Source organism: Alosa pseudoharengus, unplaced genomic scaffold (genome assembly GCF_046254945.1).
Source record: "Alosa pseudoharengus isolate Yale_2024_CS ecotype anadromous, Long Island Sound unplaced genomic scaffold, YU_APseudo_1.1 YU_APseudo_1.1_scf_14, whole genome shotgun sequence".
Taxonomy (NCBI): domain Eukaryota; kingdom Metazoa; phylum Chordata; class Actinopteri; order Clupeiformes; family Clupeidae; genus Alosa; species Alosa pseudoharengus.
In genome coordinates this window covers 25,429,691-25,451,125 of record NW_027468609.1, presented here as the reverse complement: position 1 = coordinate 25,451,125, position 21,435 = coordinate 25,429,691, and the positions used below count along the sequence as shown (strand labels likewise).

The 21,435-nt window shown below is 44.3% G+C and overlaps 1 protein-coding gene across 2 annotated transcripts; it reads right to left on the bottom strand.

Moving 5' to 3' along the window:
• Positions 1–946: 946 nt before the first annotated feature.
• lmnb1 (lamin B1) lies at positions 947–21,388 on the bottom strand. Of its 2 annotated transcripts, none has more exons than XM_076284365.1 (11): positions 20,658–21,388; positions 10,979–11,135; positions 10,395–10,520; positions 8,926–9,096; positions 8,155–8,280; positions 5,780–6,000; positions 4,858–5,083; positions 3,902–4,006; positions 3,194–3,313; positions 2,332–2,454; positions 947–1,978 (listed from the first exon to the last, which is right to left on the bottom strand). In XM_076284365.1, exons 1-11 carry the CDS (start codon positions 21,017–21,019, stop codon positions 1,937–1,939), a joined length of 1,779 nt encoding a protein of 592 aa, XP_076140480.1. In that variant the 5' UTR covers positions 21,020–21,388; the 3' UTR covers positions 947–1,936. The 2 variants fall into 2 exon arrangements, with proteins under 2 accessions (XP_076140480.1, XP_076140481.1); XM_076284366.1 differs by having other exon boundaries at positions 2,362–2,454.
• Between the last annotated feature and the right edge of the window lie 47 nt (positions 21,389–21,435).

Here is a 21,435-nt window from a genome sequence, read left to right as displayed (position 1 = left end):
AAGAACATGTGGTTCTGCTTTTATTTTAAGTAGATCTTTTTAGTAATTTGATGTGACCATGTTAAAGTAGCCTGTCTGATACAAAGTCTCTACTGGCTTCACTGTAGAGGGCAAACTTAGTCAAATACAAAGTCTGGTGCACCACAGAGAGAGAACAAGTTGTCATTTGGTAATGAACAGCTTTGAAAGAGTAAAGTCAGCGTAACCTTAGCCAGGCCCAGACGGTTCTCCTAAATCATTAAGCAAAACCCAGTGGGAGTTTGAATGATTAACTAAGCCAGAGTGAAGGGCGGCACGGCATGCCAGGCATAACCTCTCCTGCCGACAACTATCGTGTTTATGGGGGTGTTTCTGAGCAGAAGAGGTCGTTGGAGTCCTTTTGATGCATCGCACACACATGGGATATTCCACATAGCCCTCACAATCGGAGCATTGCGTAGGCGCTTCTTCACAGCTCAACTTCTGAGATTCGGCAGGTAAATATTTAAAAAAAAAAATGGTGTGGTGTGACTGTCAGACTCTGTCAATGCACCTCTGTGAGAGGGCTTGTGGAGAACGGCATGCTGTTTTGACAGCTGGTCGTCAGGTTGAACCTATGGACACCAGTCACTGATCAGTAGCCTATGTGACACTTAAGAACATATAAGACTACAAAGGGTACTTTCCTAACTATTACACTCTTTTCAATAGCAAGATACACTTGCTTTTATATGTCAAGCAATAGCTCAATAGAAAAGTGACCGGCTACAACATATTTTTTTTTACTTGTGCACACAAGTACAGGGACAGCCAAACTTGATCTTATGATCCAGCAAATCTAACAGCACAATGAGTAATCTTTAAACGCTATTTAAGCTTAATCTCAATTTTACTGAGCCTTTCCCCAAGCCTTACTGTACCTTCCTTTCTCCACAAACTACACAATGACTTCACTGCACAGCAGATAGAAAATACAACAAATCAATAGTTTACTTAGAATTTTAAATGTTAAGGTTACAGCAACTCAAAATTAAAATGCATGCAAGTTAACTGACACCCTGACAAAAACCCACAGACCTAATACAATGGTTATCTTTCAATCCAATAGGCATAAGGAATACAATGCGGCGGTTTGTGTAAGACAAATAGGCAATCACATTTTCAGAAATCTCCAGCCAAAGGGGGTACTTCGACATAAAGGAGACATTAGAATCAGCTTCCTTAGTGTATTGCATACAGTCCATCCCCATTCACAACTGCACAAGAAGACTGATTATTTTGTAGTGTTACACCAGTTGCTGACTGTAAATTCAAAATTTGGAGTCGACAGTGTATAGGTACAGGTTTGAGTCCAGTTATGGAACTCTTTCAGAGTAGACTAGAAAACTCCATAGGTTTACCTAATGACATCATATTTAACAGGAGCTACAAACTTTGGGTCTGCTAGAAACCCAGCCAAACGGAGGGTCCCTTCAGCCCAGTACAGTGGAGTATGAAAAAAAAAAAAAAAAATCAACACTTTCTAGAAAGAGGCTTTAAAATCCTAAATTTCTTCATAAGAGTAGAAATAGAGAGTAGAGATACTGAGAAGTGTTTTTTAGTCACAGCACCTGAAGAAACTGACAATTTCACAAAGCTGCCTCTGGTCACAGATGTTCCAATTTTTTGTGCTACAAAAAAAGTCCTCCCCTCTGATAAAACAAACATATTATTAATAATAATTATAGAAATTATAATTTGGTTCATACAAAGCCCAGTACTGTGAAATCATGAGTTGCATAAAAATAAAAATGTACTGCGTCACCAAAAAATAAACCTAAAAAGAAAAACATTTTTTTTGTTTGTTTTTACAATCACTAAAAAGGTATAAAAATAGTTCTGTGATGGTAGGGTTGGCAGCTGGCAGTGACAAGTTGTTGGAGGATGAGGTGAGCGGTCTGGAGGTGGTTGGATGAGATTACATGATAGAGCAACCTCTCTTGGCAGGATGGGGATCTCCCTAAATTTTCAAAACAAACAAAAACAACCACACATTATGAACAATACAATAACGATGACATTACAACCACCTATTGAAGAGGTTTATTATTAGTTATATTGTTATTACTAGGGTTACCACAGTCACCAATAACATCCAAGTAATGACGAAACACACAGCAAAAGCACCCCTCCAACTGGATATTCTGTGCAGAGCCTCTGGACTGTGTTAGTAAATTCATGCTGTGAGCCACACCATCCCCAAAGATCAGAGGACTCTGGATGGCATCCGGTGCAGATCTCTGAGGGGTGGGGTGGCTGCGGTTAGTTAGCTAGAGTGGCAGCAGCAGCAGCAGAAATCCAATGGAGGTGTACCTGCTGGTGGAAGAGATCTTCCTCCATTACCTCCACACCCTCCTCATCGTCGTAGTCTTCATCCTCCTCTTCCTCCTCTTCAGCACTGGCTGTCTTGAACACCGTACTCCTCACAGCCACCTCCTGTTGGAACAAGAGTCATGGTCACATTACTTGACTGAGTAAAGGCTGACCTCTGCTGGTGAACATGGGAACACAATAATCCCTCTGCGGAACCAGCTTCCAAACCTCAACATGCCCAATTGCCCATACAAAGAATGAGTACACAAACACTTTCCTGAACAACCTACTATTCAATGTTTCCTTTCTTTCAACACTAACAAGGAGAAGTGTTCTGTTCTGTTGCAATGTCACCGAAGCACAGGCCTTTCCTGTGCTCATCTTCTGGTAAATGTGCTAATCTGACAACTCATCAACCCACTTCACTCAGCCAACTGTTCCCCGTTACCAGGAGACCTCACTGACCACCGCACCTCTGCTGACGTCACCACTAACGACAGCCTTGCTTCCTGTTTCTAGTCACTAGCAGGAAATACAAAACAGCCAAGTCAGCCTTGAACTGCCAGCTGTTTAAATGTGTGTTTTGCTTTCCATTTACTGAAAGCCGTTACAAAGATGATATTTGCGCTTATTTGAAAGTACAACTAGAAAGTGCAACTGTGGGAAGCATCGTCAGAAAGCAATGCTTGGTGTATACACAGAAGGAGAATGAGCGTGAAAGGGAAAGATAAAGACTGACTGAGAACTAAACGGTGTCTGTGATTCTTTTCACGCATACAGACAGATTGAAAAGGTTGTAGCAGCGAGAGAAGACACAGATGGACAAAGACAGAGACAGAGAGACAGAGTGCGCTGGCCATACCTCTCCCTGAGGGTCAGTCAGCACGACCTTGACGTCCTCCCCGGTGCCCCAGGAGCTCTGGCTCTTCCAGACGAGGTCGGTGGGGGGGTTGGAGCTCACGCCAGCATTGGAGGCCCAGATCTGGAGGCCAAAACCACACAAACTCCACTTACTACTGGCCTCAGGTTTACAGTAAAAACAAAAACCTTTTTCCCAACCCAAAGGCCCTCAACCACCACGGGAAAAAAAGGTGTGTTTTGAAGTACATTCAGTACAATCTCCATAGACCAACTGTAGCCCTATTCTATTCGCAGGACATCAAAACAAATATTATGTCCCTGAAGTGATCATCAATGTTCGAAGCAGTTATACATAATTATCCATTTTGCAAATCCCAAACTCAGCCCATCCCACGCCTGAATTCCAGCATAGTGCCTGAGAAGCTTAAGCCTGTGTGTGTGTGTGTGTAATAACTGAACTAGGAAGTAACATTTGTATCACAACATAATGAAAACGCCTACACAGTGTTAGTGCTGTTCAACTATTATAGGGTATAGCGTGGGAAGGGGTGGGGGGGGGGGGGTCATTCCCTGGTACATGACTGAACTGACTAATAGAATGAGGCACACCTGTTAACTGAAAAAGTAGGTGTTCACGGAATAAATTAAAAAAGGATTAAAGTTAACATTTTGCCTTATGTAGAATGACAGAAGATCAAAGGTGACTCACAGTGACTTTTTGCCCAGCCTTGAGGACGTATTTGGGGGTGAATTTGTAGGTGGCCGAGGTGTCGCCGATCGCTCTGGTCATCTCGTACCCCACCATGGCCTGGTCCTGATAAACATAGCAAGACAAAGACCATAAACACACACACACACACACACACATACACAACACACACAGAAAGACAGTGGTGCAAACACACGGGGTACAAACAGCTGGAGGGGTCAAAACAGCGTGTGGAGACCTGCCAGTAGTAATGGGAACCAAATGTCAGCGTCATGTGGGCACCCCCGGGGACCAACGGCTCCCAGACAAGCCTTCATATTTACATGCTGAGGAATGAGCTTGCAGGCACAGGGGCCCCACACTAGGCTGTAGGGACACAGCACTCTACAATCAAACATCTCATCACACTGCATGGGGTTTTAAAAGACTCATCTTGCTTATTGTCTTCTCCCTCTTTATGTAGTGCCTAATTTCTAGGAAAAAGTCTTTTGAGACACAGAAAAGAACCCAGGAGGGGTTGAGATTGGGATGAGGGACAGTTTCTCTTTAAAATCAACTAAAATAGAGAGGCTCAAAGCTTTTTGTGGAATTTATGTTGACGTTCATATTATCTCTTGGTCTCCCTCTATCTGCATGTGCTCCTGTGGGTGTAGTGGTCACAACATCACACCTCCCAGTTTGGTGATTCCTGCAAGTGCTTGTGAATGAGGTCATTTCCTTCAACTCCTCTAAATAAAACTAGAAAGTGTCTGCACTGTGTGTGTGTGTGTGTGTGTTCCCTCATTTTTAAGGTCCTGCTGCAAGGCAGAGACAGTTTGAGTTTGGACGTGTGTACACGACAGCAAGTTTGCATATCTGATCTTTCGCCTCCTCTCAGTAGGAAAGCAAGTGTGCGTGTGTGTGTGTGTGTAGGCGGGTGCAGTAGAGTGTGTGCTAGCGTATGTGCAATCGCTCACCTCTTCGGAGGTGTTTTGCAGACGGACAAATTTGCCGTCCACGTCCAGCTCGTCAAAGCAAACGTTGCCGGTGGCCGAGGCCGAGTGGGCGATGCTGACCGAGCTGCTGGCCTCAGACTCCTCCACGTCCACGCGCTTCCTCTTGCCCCGCGTGGTGCGCACGCTCCTCGATGAGGACGCCCGCGACACAGTCACGCGAGACGATGGGCTAGGGGAGAGCTTCAGCCTGGAGAGGGAAAAGATGGAGAGCAAACGAAAGAAAGAGATGGAAACAAAAGGACAGAGAGAAAGAACATGAGACACAAAGAATAACGTTTATTTCAAAGCACAAGAGTATTACATGAAGTGTTATACTCTTGTTATATAAGTGTCTGTGTCTGTGCACCAACTTTTCTTTCCTGTTTTTGTGCGTTTAAGCAGAATTCTGCTTGTTTTGGGTCCCCATCACCCTTGTAAATGTCCAACTATAAGTGGCAAGTCTAAGGGCATAGATTCATTTCCTCTTTTTTGTGTTTTCTCTTTTGAGTGGGTTTGTACTTCACAGTCAAATCTCTTTCAAAACTAGTTTGAGCAAGAAAGAAAGAAAACAAATCCCTAGTTTACTGTCTAAATCAAACATAATGACAAGTGTGTGTGCACATTTTCATGTAAGCACAGCCATCAAATGATTATCCTTGTTCTCTAAATGTAGCCAATCACAAGGGCAGAGGCATAAGTATTCATTTATCTCCCATTTATCTCTCCAGTCTCTATTGGGACAGATGCACTTTTTCTAGATGTCTAGGTTCTCTCTCTCTCTCTCTCTCTCTCTCTCTCTCTCTCGAGGATATTCATTGCCTTCTTTGTTGACTGCTGTGTCCGTGAGGACTGGGTCGTTATTGTGTGCGTTTGGGTTAAATGTGTGTTCTCTCCTCTGCCTCACCTCTCCTCCTCTCCCTCCAGGAGCTTGCGGTAGGCGTTGATCTCCATGTCGAGGGCCAGCTTAACGTCCAGTAGCTGCTCGTACTCATCCAGCTGCAGCTGCATCTTGGCGCGGATGTCGGCGATCTCACGCTCCTTTTCGGACAGCAGTCGTCGGCTGGTGTCACGCTCATTGGCCAGGGCTGACTCCAGCTCGCTGATGCGATCCTGCCAGCCACGAGACTGAAACACACACACAATGTACCATAATTATTATGATTTTATATGACTGAGACACCAAGGCCATAGGCAAGATTTTTAAAATACAGAGGTCAAAAGTGTCTGCATGTGACATTTCCCAAATTTAATTTCGGTCCACTTATTTTCCACAAGAAAAATAATAAATGGGTCATTTGACGCCATGTTATTTTGGAACAAGTGACTGTGGCAGGTACAAGACTAACACAACCTCCGCAGAGCATGCGTGGCTCACTCCCTGCCATTGTTCCGGTCACCACTGCTCCCGTCACCATCACTGACTCAGATGTGTAGCAGACCAACAGCATCTCACCATTTCTCCACACACTCATTAGGCAGGCCACTAACAGATGGACCGTAATTACAATCAGCTAGCTAGAGCATACACTCAGACGCCATGCGACAGGTGTCCCAGATCATTACAGAATCATTAGAAATGTATCCAAGAGAGCCTCTAGAATATTTCTGGCAACTGGCATAGGTCAGGATCCAAAACAGAAACACCTACTACCAGGGATGACTCTTTCTATAGCAATACTCCCCTGAAGCTCAGTGACTGTGCACACCTCTTATCTGACTTGAGACAGAGCTTGCAGGAGGAAAACTCCTGCAATTTTTCACATCGATCTCCATTTCTTGAGGTCACCAAGAAAAAAAAAAAAAGAAAAAAAAACACTGTGCTACCTAGCTTGAGCTGCTGCAGCCAACAGCTAGAGTAGCCAGGCAGCTACAATGCTACACTCTGGGGGCATGATGTCAAAAATAAATCGGCAGTACTCAGTGACCTCGGGAAGACAATGTAGAAAATTGTCAGTTCTCCTTTAAAAAGTGAAACAGGCACTACCTGCCATTTTGAGGAAGGAGACTCTTGTGCAAGATTTAAATTCCCATCAACTGTGTGATGAGCATGTCCCAAAGTTACCAGAGATTATACAGCCAATCAAAGGTCGACGGACCATAAACCATAGAGTTTCTGATTGTGCTGCAAAAAACTGCTTCAGAGTATCCCTTATGACCAGGGGTGTAGTGGATAAAAAAAGAGGTGGGTAAACTATAAATGATGTGATCAGGCGAACCACGACACTGTCACCGGGAAGGCGGACCACAGAATACCCGGAGTATTTGCATCATGACCACATCACAATAGGCTACCATTTGATGGCACTATGAGCATCACTGGGTGGGTATTCCCTATAGGCCACATAATCACTATTCAATTGTGTCTGTTGCTTCTCAGTCCAGATGTGTGGGTGGTATCTGCTCTCCATCTCTCCTCTGTCTCTGTTCCTCTGGCCTCTGCTTCTCCTCTTCCTGGTTTCTCCTTCTCTCTCCATTTTTCTTCATTCTCTGTTTGTCTTTCCTCTTTTCCTCCTCTCTTATTCTCTCTCTCTCTCTCTCTGTTTCTCCTCTTTCCTCATGTCCTCTCTCTATCTCTCTCTCCTCTGTCTTTCTCCTCCCTGTGTGCTTTCTGCATCAATGTCTGTCTCACCTGTGTCTGCAAAATGAGGTTAAAATGGGGAAAAGACAGTACAACATATCTTGTTAAGTAGCCTCACGTTATAAAGCCTATAGGCTAACGGTTTCAGACAAACCACTACAATAATTTATCTAGTATGCATTCAGTGTGTAGGGATCCATGTATGTAGGCACTTAGAGGTGCAATTTAGAGGTGCATAAAGGCACTTTTCCGAAATTGAGGTGGTGCATAAATGGCGTTTACGTGTGGTTAGCTTCCACTAACAGCCCTGCTTACGATGTGATCAGCTTTGATGATCCAACAACTACAGAGACTTTAAAACCAGCATGCTCGCCACATAAAGCATCGAGAGAGAAATAGAGTCGAGAATTTAACTGTTCACCACAACCAACACAGCTGGTTGATGCGGCTGATGATAAAAAAAAAAGAAGAAAAAAAAACACGAAACTAGCAGAGAAGAGGAAGAAAAGGAAGAGGCGGAATTAAAAACAAAGATGAAGGGGGAGAAAGTTGAGAAACAAAGGAAGACGTGACCGTCAAGTGAAATGTGATGGGCAGACTGAACGGCAGAGAAAGAGAGCAGTGAGGAGAGGAGGAGCAGAGAGGAGGAGAGGAAAGGAGGAGAGGAAAGGAGGAGGGAAGTTAATGAGGCGAGTGCGCACCTCCTTCTGCATGCTGGCCATCTGGGCGGCGAGGCTCTCCACGCGGAGCGCCGACTCCTTCAGCTCCTCGCGGGCCATGCTGGCAGCGCTGCTGTTCATCTCCGACGACAGACGCACGTTCTCCAGCTGCAACGGGAAACACAAAACACAAGTCACACACACAGACAGCAGCCGGGGTTTAAAGTACTCGCACAGAGAAGAGAAACCTGCGCGACACTGAAAAAAACTGCAAAGAGGAACTGTTACACTGTTGCAGAGACGGTGAGGGGGGGGGGGGGGTGAGGGTGAGGGTAAGAGAAAGGAAGCAATAGTTTAACACATGGGCATCTCTGCTGAGGTGTGAAGACATTAAAGCTTAAATCTTGTGACCACTCTCTCTGCAAAAGCTTTTTTAAAAATATTTTCTACAGCAGCTGCCAACCATCATGTTCTTTACTGGACCCCTTCACTAAGAAAGAGATAACACAAAACTCTTTACTTGTGGGAACCCTTTTTGACTTATGCCACTAATGCCATTTACCCAAACAGTGGCCTGGTACTTTCTGTTTAATCATTCCACACCTCAAACTGTACAATATGTCCACTTCCAGTTCCTATGACTATAGATTTCTTAACATTTCACAGACACTACATTGTTTGTTACTTTCTTACGAGTGTGTTTTGATTGTGTGAACAGACCACCACATTTTGCCCTGAAATGGCACCTGAACTGCTGTGGATAAAGTGCATTTACTGAAGCGGAACTCTGTGTGTGGGAGGTTGGTTGCTGACCTTGGCCACGTAGGTTGACTCCATCTCTTCTCTGTAGAGCTTGAGCTGGTCCTCCTGCTGCTGGCGCATGTCAATCAGGGCCTGCTGCAGCTTGAACTCGTACTCCACCTGCCGGCCAGAGTCCACCTCCACCATACGCGTCTCGAGGCTGCGGCGAGTGTCCTTTATCTCCTACAGCGGGGGTGGGGAGGTGGGGTTGGAGGGAAGGAAGGAAGGAAGGAAAGAGAGAGAGAGCGCAACAGAGAGATGTGTAGAGAGAGAGAGAGGGGAAGAAAAGTGCAAAAGAAAGGTCAAGGTGCGTTAAGTGAAAACAATAGAGCGATTGAGTGAGAGAAGAGGTGATAAAGTGGAAGAGGGTTGTTAAGAGTAGCGTGTGTAGGCGTAGGAGAGGGCAGTGGGAGGGGACCAGAGAGGGAATGGAGGGGGAAAAAAACAAAAAACCTTCTGTCAACATAGCGCACAATACGTCTCATTCAGCGGCGTGCTCATAGTAAAGGGCCAACAAAAGGACTGCAGCTTCACAGCATAATCTGCAGCGGCTGCTCAGGTCAGCAAGGCCAGCAGTCACTCGCTGAGTACTAATCAGATGGGCTAGCCCCCAACAGAGCCACACACACACACACACACACACACACACACACACACACACAGAGGTCTGTGCCTGCAGGGAGGACAAAGTGGCTGGGGCGCTCATCATATGCGTAGCATTTCATTGATGTGATCTGTCTGTTAAGTCGACTCTACAGGCGGACGTGTCCCAGATAGGTTTGTGAATGAAACAGGGCTAAATGAAATGGCCATTTCAGCCTGTAAGCTAAACACATGCACCACTGTAATCCATTCACAGCCATGATCTAACTGACTGAACCCAATGAACACAATACATAGGCAGAAAAATAAATAAATGTACAGGTCTGTATATGTCAGTATATCTTTATATTGTATTATTTGTCTGTGTGTGTGTGTGTGTGTGGTATAAATATTCTTTGATGTAGCATAACCACTTCAATTTTTGCAACACTAATTATTCTACCACTGTGCAATCAGGAAAACCAGGGAGAATGCCTTCATCATAACCAAATGGCACGTTAAGGTTTAGCATGTCTGTGGTTTGGCACAGGTTCAATGAACTTCCACAGCATCAATAGTTAGAAAAGTGGTGCAATAAAACAAGTAATTGCTCAGAAATGTCAAACAAAGAGGTGCCCACAGATGTTGTACAGTCGCTTAAACAGGTATTGGCTGGCTGGTGGAGACCTCAAGTAAACACTTCTGATGTCTAAAGGGAAAAAACAGGTTGTCTGGCATGGGTTGTAAAACAGGTCTGCTGCCACACGTCAATCATTTGCGGCAGGTGGCAAATGTTTTTTCCAGGGCCCAATGCGTTTTCCTTCACCTGGGTGACTGGTGGAGTGGGTTCTACCTACTGGAAAAAAGGGAGGGTGGGTGGGATGTGCTCAAAGGCTCACCTCCTCAAACATGTTCTTGCGGAAGTCCAGGTCCTCCATCAGGCTCTGGCAGCGGTTCTCCAGGTCCACGCGGAGCAGAGTCTCGTCACCCAGCTGCTTCTTGGCTGCGATCAAGCCTGCATCCAGCTGAGGGTGGGAAGCACACAGGCACAATAAGGAAAGGAGGAGAGGAAAGGAGGAGAGGGGGGGGGGGGGATAATTATTAATCAATTTTGAGATGTGAGAAATCTCAAGATTAATTCAACCCATCTGAATGATGGTAGATTCTGCCGTTTCAAGACTCGTCCTCAGGGCTGAAAGGGCCAGTACAACATGTAACTTGACATTGCCCCCTATTGGCAATTTAATGACATGACTCAAAGTCCAAAAGTGATTAAGCAGGAAGAACACAAACCATTTTACTGACATTATGAGTAACACTACAGAAAACCAGGGGAGTGCCCACAGGGACCCAGGTTCACAGGGACCCAGGTTCACAGGGACTCTCTTTTCTCTTTTAATTTTTCCAGAGCTGTATCTGTGTGTATCTATGTGCGTGTGTGTCTTAATTTTTTCCAGAACTATATATAGCTTTTGCACCATACCTCCTGGACCTGGGCTTGCAGGTCAGCCACGGCCGCCTCCAGGGCCTTCCTCTCGGACAGTGCGGTGGACAGAGCTGCATCTTTGGAGTTGAGCAGCGCCTCCAGGTCCTTCAGCCGGGCCTGGGTGCCGGAGAGGTCTGCGTCCTTCTTGGCGTGACTGTGTGGATGGGAGAAGTCATCAGAACAGTCACCCGCATTACAGGCAACAAGAGGATCAGGATCAGCAGACATGGGGAAAGGCTGAACAGTGGCCTTAAGGCAAACTAACAACTGAAAAGCAGCTTTGACTGGGGGTGACCCTCTTTGGTTCCACATCAGGAGTATTAAGTGTGTAACTGGGGGTGGAAAGGTGAGGGCTGGATCAAGGGAAGGGGGCTCCAAGATAGGCTGGAAAGTTCATGCTCCACCCACAAAATCAACAATCTAAATCACCTTCATTGATACAAAACAAATCAGACTTGACAAACCCCCTGAAATCAAATAACCAAATCAATGGCTGGAATGCATAGCCAGAGAGGGTTACCCAATAGTGTTAAATGTTTTCAAAGAAATAGTTAAGACATAACAACAGCCACCAGACAACACCCAATAACAGAAGGTGTGCCCTACACAGAACAATGCTGGCCATTGAAAGGATTAGTACCGTATTTTCCAGACTATAAGTCACTCCTGAGGCCATCCTTAAAAATATTTTTGTTTGCAGTAACAGCCAAAAAAAAAAAAAAAATGGGTCGGTAGGTAGGTCAATATTTTTTTTTCAAGATTCAAAGTAAAAAAAAAAAAAGTACAATTTTGGTCATGGTGATTACGTAGGAATGAATTTACACAAATGTGCATATCGTGACGTAACTGACTGGGTCTTCAACCCGTGCCTTCAGGCGCACCATTGCAAACCTCATTCTGATGCAGGTTATATAGACCAGCCTTTCTCAAACTTCTTTGACCTGAGGCCCGGTCATGGCAGACTTTGGGGTCATAGGGCTCATCTACATGTACCCAGAAAAAAGGCTACAATAGCTCTTGGCCACGTTATATTGAAATTTGACTATACAATACTCAATGCTTACTCAGTGTATTATACAGTCTCTGCTTTGTTTCTAAGGAAGTTCCAAAAAACGTCGTTCTATTAAGTTTCGTTAAATAAATAGCCTTCCAACAGGTTGAAGCGGAGCTTTGATACCAATGTTATCGGTTAGTTTCAGTTTCTCTCGCACAGACGCGCATTGAATGAATGCTCATACCACCACTTAATTGTAGGGCTCCATGTTTAATGACATCGATAGCAGAAACGTTTGTTTTCTTTTTTCGTCGATCCGCGGTTTCTTGATCAACTGCGCAGCAAATTATCAGATGAAGCACCGGGCCTAATTTCACTCCACGACTCCGCGGACCAGCAGTCTCCATGTTGCGGACCCATATTTTGAGAAATGCTGAATAGACCACAACTAATTTCAATACTCCGACGCAGTCACCGTTAGACTATGGGGGAGAAGGGATGAGAGAAGATCTGGCCACAGTTCTTCCAGAACTTCGTGCCAAGTAAAAGCGTTTACAGTTTGCGTGTATGAAACGAAGCGTAGGCCATAGTGTGACATGCGTAAAACCAATGGTGTAGAGATGACGCCACAGGGTTTTATTTAAGTGAGCCACGTTTGCATGTAGGCAATTTATATTCACAGTACTTGGGCATTATTGCATTTGTATTGGTTGTTTAGAGTAAAAAGTAAAAAAAATAAAAAATTGGTCGGTATTAACGCAAGTTTATAACCGGCAAGTCGGTCAGACTAAAAGGGGAAAAAAATAAATATTTGGGTCGGTTCTAAATTGACAGGGTCGGTCGGGTTACGGCAAACAAAAATATTTTTAAGGATGGCCTGAGTATAAGTCGCATCAGTCAAAAAATGCATCGTGAGCAGGAAAAAAACGTATATAAGTCGCACCGGACTATAAGTCGCATTTATTTAGAAATGTATTTCACAAAATCCAAAAACAAAAACAGAGACTATGTAACTGGATTATTGAGGCCAAAAAGATTCATGTTAATGAAGACGAAGGAGTGAAGGCAGCCAAGAGGAGGGCAGGAAGGTAATTGCAAAGCAAAAGATTCGCTGAAAGAAAATGCCATGTGGTAGACCAAAATGTATCTAAAATGTGGAGAATACAATGCAATCAAGCATTTTGGGCGATGTGGAGTCACAAGCTGGCAGCAGATTAAATGCTCACGAGAGAGAAAAAGATGCAGTTTTAAAAGGACGTAACTGAAGCAAGCAGGCCATAGGCCTATAGGCCCGACGGTAATTGTAAAGCAATTTACCAAAGATTCACTGAACAAAGATGCTGATATGGTACATGAAAATTTTGCTAAAAATGTGGAGAATGCAATGCAATCAACATCTAAAAACATGTTCAATTATATATTTTTTTCATATATAAGTCGCACCTGACTTAAGTCGCAGGACCAGCCAAACTATGAAAAAAAGTGCAACTTATAGTCGGGAAAATACGGTAGTCACAACGAGAGGCGCAAAACGATTAGATCTATCCAGTGGCTCCACTACAACTTGATGGGCGAGGTAAGCTGATGTACTAGGAGATAGGATCTAGTGTAAACCTGTCACCGGGGGCCTGTACTACGAAGCGGGGTTACTGGCTTATCTGGGTAACTTCGAGAGTAACTTGATCACGTGTGGCGTAACTTCCCGATTAACCCGTACTACGAAAGGTGGATAGGTTTTAACCAAGGTATGCTGCCATGGCAATTTACGCTGCATCTCAAACCTGCTCCGACCAGGTTATGTTCTTGGTTAACCCGAGGTTTCCGTTAACCACACCCTTTATAAGTACCACCCCTCCCAGAGCTTGCCCAAGAGCGACAACAAGTAGTCTCAGTCTATTGACATGTTAAATCAATTTAAAGTTCTTCTGCAAAAACAAGGTCTAGGGTTCTTTTTTTTGCATAAGAGCAAACAAACTTACACAAACAAAGTTATTATAAATAAACGTATTAGGCCACAAATTATTCTTTTTTTCCTACCAGAAATCCTGTCTCTGGATTTCCTGGATCGACTGCCTGAAGAAGGTCCGCAGACCGAAAGCTTGCACAAATTCTTAAAAACCTTTTTTGCAGAGACTGGCATGTGCAGATTTTTCTTATGAAACTATACCCTGGTCCTGGGGAATAGATACATGGCAGGTGGGGCTGGATGAACAGGAGAATTTTTTGTGCCCATCTTTAATAATGCCCATATGACTAATGATCAGCCTAATGTAATGTAATATAATGTGATGTAATCATAGATTCAAAACAAAACAGCCACATAAACATGGGGGTCATAAACAGACCGACATATGAATTAAGATAATATCTGATCCAGCGAACCGAGCAAGAAATGTAATGTGTAACAAAAATGTGAAATATATTTTAATGTTACCATTTTGCCGGGTTGATGAGGTCAGGTGGGGCTTGAAAATTCCACACCTCCAAAGTGGGGAATGACAGAAAGTTTGAGAACCACTGAGCCACACCAAGAATTCAACTACGCGCATCCTCAAGCATTTGAAAGGGTACTCAGTGGGTTGCCCTCTGAGTAGGGAGAACACAGACATCTCTGGAAAGGCTGCTGACTATGGGGGCTCCTTGAGGAAATCCACCCAAAATCATAACCAACTGGCCGCTGATAACGTCTCAACTGGGGCTAGGAATCCCATGGAAGGGTCAGGGAAGTGCTTCCTGCTTCCACAATAGCCACTCTCTGGGCGTGAAAGAAAAACTGCCGCACAGGATATGATGAGGTACGGTTGTGGAGCGGTCAACTGGAACATACACTGGCCTCTTTTTCTGAACTGAGCTTTGCTGTATTCCTGTGTTCAAAAGCCAGGGCTTGCCACGGGATGGCTAAAGTATGCACCAAACATGTGTGAAGAGGACCCTGAGGCCCTCATTGATCCCAACCCACCCCCCATGGACCCCCTGCTGGGGGAGGAGGGATTTGTATTGACAGAACGCTCCACTCATCCACTAATGCGGAAATAGCAACATAGTTATACACCCACACACACTAAGCATTTCTGGTACTGTATCGCCATGCCTGAGGGTTTTAAGTACTCTCTCTAACACCAGGAGCAAATAACTAGTGTGTGAGTGTAGTGGACGTCTAGACTTGACTATTTCATCTAGACTCTAGACTATCTAGACTATTTCAGGTCATGAACCCACATCTTGTTGGAGAGGAGTTTCACAAATGCTCGAGCAGCCTTCATGTGACTCGCAGTTGGCCGTTCACATGGCAAAGCAGTTTGGAAAAGCCACGTAGGGGCCCGTGTCCGTTTGTTCAAGCACACATATGCTGTGAGAACGGCACAGAAATGCGTTAACGCATGACTGACTCCAGCCAGCCAGGGGTTCCCATCACATGAGATTCCAACTGGCGCCCCAGCGAATTCCCAGGTTAGCTTATAGCTAGCCACACCATGTGTGTTGCGTAAGAGTCTTTATGGCTTATTAGCATTCTATACAGTTCAACGGTGCTGTGCAATTAACTGAAAGAAACGCCCAAAAGATATCCAGCTTAAAAAAAATAAACATAAGTCACTCCATGCCTTTGTGGGATTAGCTTTGCTGACATAGTGGCTTCCGCAGCAGGAGAGAAAACATGAGATTGACTGTTGAAGGGGCCTCACATTTTTTTGTAATAAAGCATGGATGGTAAAAGAGAGAGGGGGAACAAATCACTCTGGCAACCCCCCTCCCCACCTCTGTTTTCCTGCTGGAGGGGACAGAGGTAAGGGCGGCTCGGCAGTGTAAAGGTAGAGCACAGAATGTGGGGAATGCCTCTGGAATGACTGGCATTTCACATACATCTGCAAGGAGAACAGGCTGGCAAAGGAGAAGAGTAAAAGAGAGTGTAGATATTGATCCCCCTCCTCCTTTTACTCCTCCTGCTTGTTTCATGTGCTCACAAGCAGTCCTCCTGAGGTCCAAGAACATCGGAACAAAACCTCAAGGCTTTGCACGTGATGGCCAAAGGCAAGGGATTCTTGGAAAAGCACCAAAACGTACATTCTTTAGATGTGATTAAGGACACACACACACACACATTCCAGGGCTGACATGCATTTCACAGGTGCAGTGTTTTGTTTCATATTCCTTTCCATTTCAGGTGTCTGTACAACGGCAGCCTCTTTTTCCGGCTCAAATCACAATGACTCACTATGTGCCTGTCTATATTCAAATAATAGATGGCCATTTGCCAAGATTAATTACATAAATAGACAAAAGTGTCTGCCAACCACACGCAGACCCTGAAGATCACAAGTTCTCTACCTAAAGAAATCAGACCCCGATTTACCCGCACCTCTTACTGGTTGGATGATACGCATGTGCATCAAGCCACACAAAGAGACATTTTTTGTTGATCCTCAGCGAGAAAATGTGTGAACAGCTGGGCCACCAGGAGCTTCACTATACATCACGAGCACTTCCCAGCTGCTCCTTCACTCAATGCCGAGTCTGTTTCACCTCGTCGCTAGTCTAGGCTACTCTACCTCCAACACTCAAAACAACTGTCACCCTCCACGACAACAGGGCCACTTGGCTTTCCAATAAAACTTGCGCCGAAACTAGGTCATTCTGAAACACACTTTGTTTATGGCCTGGACACGTAAAAAGACCACTGCCTCCACCTCATGGAATAAGCTCATTCTGAGGCTTTTTTTTGCTGGATAAAATAAACATTCCTCCATTAAACTGCCACCACAGTTTAGACTTGAAAAAAAGACAGCTGTTAAGAATTATATATGTTTTATGTTTAGATTGAAACAAATGACATCAACTTAAGATCTACCCACTTCCTAAAAAGTGTTGTTTATCTAAGCAAGCCTGTATTTATCACCCAGCATTGCAAAGATGAGAACTCGAGAAACTCCAGCCGAACAGCCAGACTGCTGTACAACAGGATATTCATTTTTTGGGGGATGGGGGCCCACCTTAACAACCCCCACCCCCCCATAACAGGAGTGGGGCTGCATGCGAGAAAGCAGAGTTTCACTGTGTGGCCACGTGTGGTCAGTGGGTGCTATTCTCTAATAAAGCCCATCTGTTTGTGGCCGGCACTCTGAAAACAGGTGGGGGGGCAAAGGGCCCAAGGTGGCTGCTTCAGTCAATCAAGGGCCAGGGATCAGGGTGCCCTCAAATCTGCCTCCTGTCCCTTGCCTCCCCCCCCTTTCTCTCTCTCTCTCTCTCTCTGGGTGTTCAGCAGCACTGGTGGTGCTGAAGGATGGTACAAGTATGCAGTGCCAAGAGGCAGCAGAGGAGGAGGATAGGAACGCAGAAAAGTTGAAAACATGCTGAGGACATTTTGGCTTAAGTTCTCAAAGGGTGAAAAAAAACACACTGCTCATCTGTGGCCGATCAGCACTGTGTCCACAACTTCAGGGCAAGTTGCGGAGGAATTTCCGCTTTCTGAAGTCCGTCAGCAAAAGCTGAATTGTATGCATAGCTGTGCAAAGGCATACTGGTGTACTAGCGTCTAAAGTTTGCAAACAGATACGCTATAAATCCTATGAGAAGCGACAACCAGACATCCAATTAGTGTCAGGCAAGCTGTCAGAAAAGAGCGGGCAAAACTCAGCATATACATACCCGAGCCAATTACAGTGATACAGGAAGCCCACCCTTCTATTAGCAGGCATGAGACTCTCATAAACTACCAGAAAAAGGAGGACTAAACAGAAGGCTTGTAAGAACAAACTCCATTCAACCGTGTAGTTACCTAACACCGTTTGACATGTGCACCTAACTCCATGCGGCCATGGATGTCCTAAGGGTGTGGTCGACGTGAGTGGTGGCGATCACTAAACTCTGTGCACTGAGGTTGCAAGGGGTCGACGCTAAGCCTGCGATTCTGTGAAACGTCACATACCATGCCGCTGGGAGTGACTAGGTATTCAAAGAATGCCAAGTAATAATCATTTCAAATTCAAAATATGCAGTGAACATGAGTGACAGAAACTAATCAAGTGGAAAAAAAATACTTACAATCCACATGTTTGAGCTAGTACAAAATTAGTTTTCAACTCAAAATCGCATTAACTAAAAGTCCAACAATGACTTCAAGGCATACATTCATGAGCACAACATTAAACAGTTTACTTTAAAATAATTTATTTTCAAATCTCATCAGAAAGCTTCTTCTAGACAAAAGACTACATCAGCAATAAACCCATCTCTGAGCACTAGGGATGTAACGATTACCGGTATAATGGTAAACCGCGATAAAAATGTTGACGATAACAATTTTCTTTTGAAATATCATAATTATCACGGTTGATTACCGCGGTGTTGAAACCGTGCGTTTCCTTCCCAGCTTCATCCGAGCCTGCTTTTGACATACAGTAGGCCTAGTAAAATGAAACAAAACTGGTACCCTACTGATTCTGTTGTCTAATTGATGGTTTTAACTGCGATTCAGATTAGGCTACACCTGATTTTAAAAGGCAGAACATTTTCACCGCAAAACGTGCACTGTATCCTTTAGCCACTCTGCGTCTTTTTATGTTCGCGTCCACATGAAATCCATTCCACTCACGTTATCAGGAGAACGCCATAGCCAACACCATAGCAAGTTTTATTTTGAACACTTACTTTGGTCTCGCTCATTGGATCCAAATAATAGAAATAGCAAACTCCATATAAGCACATAGCCAATTTAATATGAAAAAGTGAACGGGACACATTTTGAAACTATTTCAGCTTTTGTAGGCCTATCGGTGCTTTCTGAACATATTGTACACACTTTTAAAAACACTGTGATAATACCGAAAACCGTGATAATTTTGGTCACTATAGCCGTGAGGTTAAATTTTCATACAGTTACATCCCTACTGAGCACCATATAATGGCTATGCAGTTCTGTAACCAACTGTAAAGAGTTTCAAGTCACAAGTAAGGAAGTTGTGATCATTCATGAAAGTATTCAAATCATCTATGATTGTATCTACTGCCCTTCATTCAGACAATGTTGTACTTCAAAGCAGCTGCACAAAACCGCTTCTGTGCTACAGAGCCCATCATGGCACATGGCAATTTCCTGTTTATGACATACTTTAATTGATATAAAAGGGAAGGGGCAGAAGGGGCAGTTTTTTTAAAAGTCAGGCTTGGTTTACACTGACTTAAATGCTCATTTAAGTTAAAGCCTTACAATCACCAAATTGGGCTATAAGCACTCACTAATCATTTAAGATGGTGGGGGAGTTAGCACAGCTTAGTGCAGCCATAGCAAGGGGAGCGAGTTGGGCACTCATTAAATCTCTCTGTTGAATCATACTTCCGTCATATGCAGGGTATCAGAGCTTCAGAGAAACATCCGAGGGTTCTTAAAGGCGGACATGTTTGTGTAACTGACAACGAGTACTCATTCAACAGCTCATGTGACCTGTGGAAGGAATTATCCCTGGGTGGACTAGTTTCACGTGAGCACTAGGGGTATGTAGGAGGACAATTCTGTAAAAAATAAAGAACCCCCCACCCCCCCAAGACCCAAGACTTATCTTGGTCTGAAGAAGGGCAAATGGAAATACTCTATCTGACCACAGCCAGAATAAAATGACATGCTGAACTTTTTTTAAACTCTTTTTCCAAGTTCAAGATAAACCCTTTCTTAATAATGACAGCAGAAAACTGCAGAGAAGGGGGACCAAGGCAGTTACAGGGCAAGGAATTAACGTGCAACTAGCCTACCATTATGTAGGCTACCAACCAGGACAGATGGGGTGGTGAATCTAATAATTTAGTTTTTATTATTTTCAGGTGCATCCTGTCAAGCTTGAGTAAACTTCTTTATTGGGTAAGGCAGGTCTATAGGCTAAGTCACACCTTAACCTTACGTAAGACTATTCATTTCCTCATGCATCCATGGTAACGTGAAAAATAGTTTCTACATAACAGTCATTTCGAAATATAGGCTGGAAAGAAAAAAAAGAAAATGCAACGCCAGAAAATACAACGCCACAAAGACCTGGTTTACTGGCGTGAACTATAACAGGCAAATATGCCTAAATATGTACATTTGTGTAGCCTACAATCTGGAAATTCAATAAATTGCACGCAATGTAAACTTCTGTGCACTGTTGGGCGATGACGGTATAAATTCCATTCAAATGGCTAGAATGGACTAAGGTACTCGCCCCTCCCCCATGCGCTACTATCAATAGGTGTGGCTCTTGGAAAAGTCAAAACTGCATCTTTGCTACACTGGACTTTGTTGTACAACATCTAGCCTACTACACCAACTAAACGAAGTTGGTTTGAAATCCCTGTACATTGTGAAGAAATATTGTTACAAATAACATTTCTTAACCAATGTAGACATTAAGCGGTTAAACTTTTTTACCCAAGGGGAGGGGGTACTGACTCAAATGAAAACATCACAGACGCGGGATTCTGGTTGTTACCAGTGCAGAGGCGCCATAAGCAGCGTGTAGAAAATTGGCAACAAATATCAGCGTCAGCTTGATACATGTATCACATTACGACCTCAACACCTGCTGGACTGGATACAAAATACAATCTTGTGGGCCGGGGCTAAGAAATAGCCAGTACTAAAATTATCACAAGAAATGCATGCGGTTTAAACCAGTATGTAAAAAATAAGTCACATGGCGGGTATAAACCACTCACGTCTGTAGTAACTGCTCATGCTCGGATTTGATCTTTCCCAATTCGATCTGCAGCCTCGCGCGGTCCCTAGCCGTGTCATCGAGGGATCTCCTGGCGTCCGCGAGCTCGGTTTCGTACAGTGATTTCAAACCCGTAAGCTCCCGGCTCCTGACTTCTTCTTTCTCGCTGATTTGCAGATGCAGAACGCTATTCTCGGATTCAAGACTTCGGACTTTGTCGATGTAAATGGCCAGTCGGTCGTTCAGGTTGCAGAGCTCTTCTTTCTCTTGCAGCCGGGATATCCTCGTGGGGCTCAGAGGAGTACTGCCGGCAGTGCGGGAGCTTATTCTTTGCCCGGCCGGAGTTGAAGTTGCGGTCGCCATTGTAAAACAAAAATGCTGATTCGAAATTTAAAAGTAGGCCTAATATTTAAAAAAAAATTAATAACCCACTAAATGAAACCTCTTAAAACTGGTGTAAAACAGATGTCGAGTCGCGAACAATTGACTCAGGCGACCAGAGCAAACTGACTGGTTAAAAGAAACGTGTTAAATACAGCAATCCAGATAAAGCTTGGCCTACAGTGGCAGTTGGTTTTCCTACTGCAGTTTTGGAATTGCGCGATCAAATAAATACTAGCTTACAACAAAACAACCATTTGTAAACTGCCTATAGTAGAAGCTGCGAAAAGGCAAGATATCCACAAGGCCCATGAAAACGCCGCACTTTGTCTCCCAACCGAATGAAAGAATGGGTTTGACTAATATGGCCGCTCATGAATATGCAATGACAACGTGAC

What these genes read in the sequence shown, in the direction of transcription:
- lmnb1 (XM_076284365.1), bottom strand. Translation starts at nt 21,019, where the DNA reads ATGGCGACCGCAACTTCAACTCCGGCCGGGCAAAGAATAAGCTCCCGC. An exon ending in TGACTGACCCTCAGGGAGAG is followed by an intron (nt 2,455 to 3,193) that starts GTATGGCCAGCG and finishes TTGTTCCAACAG; the next exon opens with GAGGTGGCTGTGAGGAGTAC. An exon ending in AAGATCTCTTCCACCAGCAG is followed by an intron (nt 1,979 to 2,331) that starts GTACACCTCCAT and finishes TTGAAAATTTAG; the next exon opens with GGAGATCCCCATCCTGCCAA.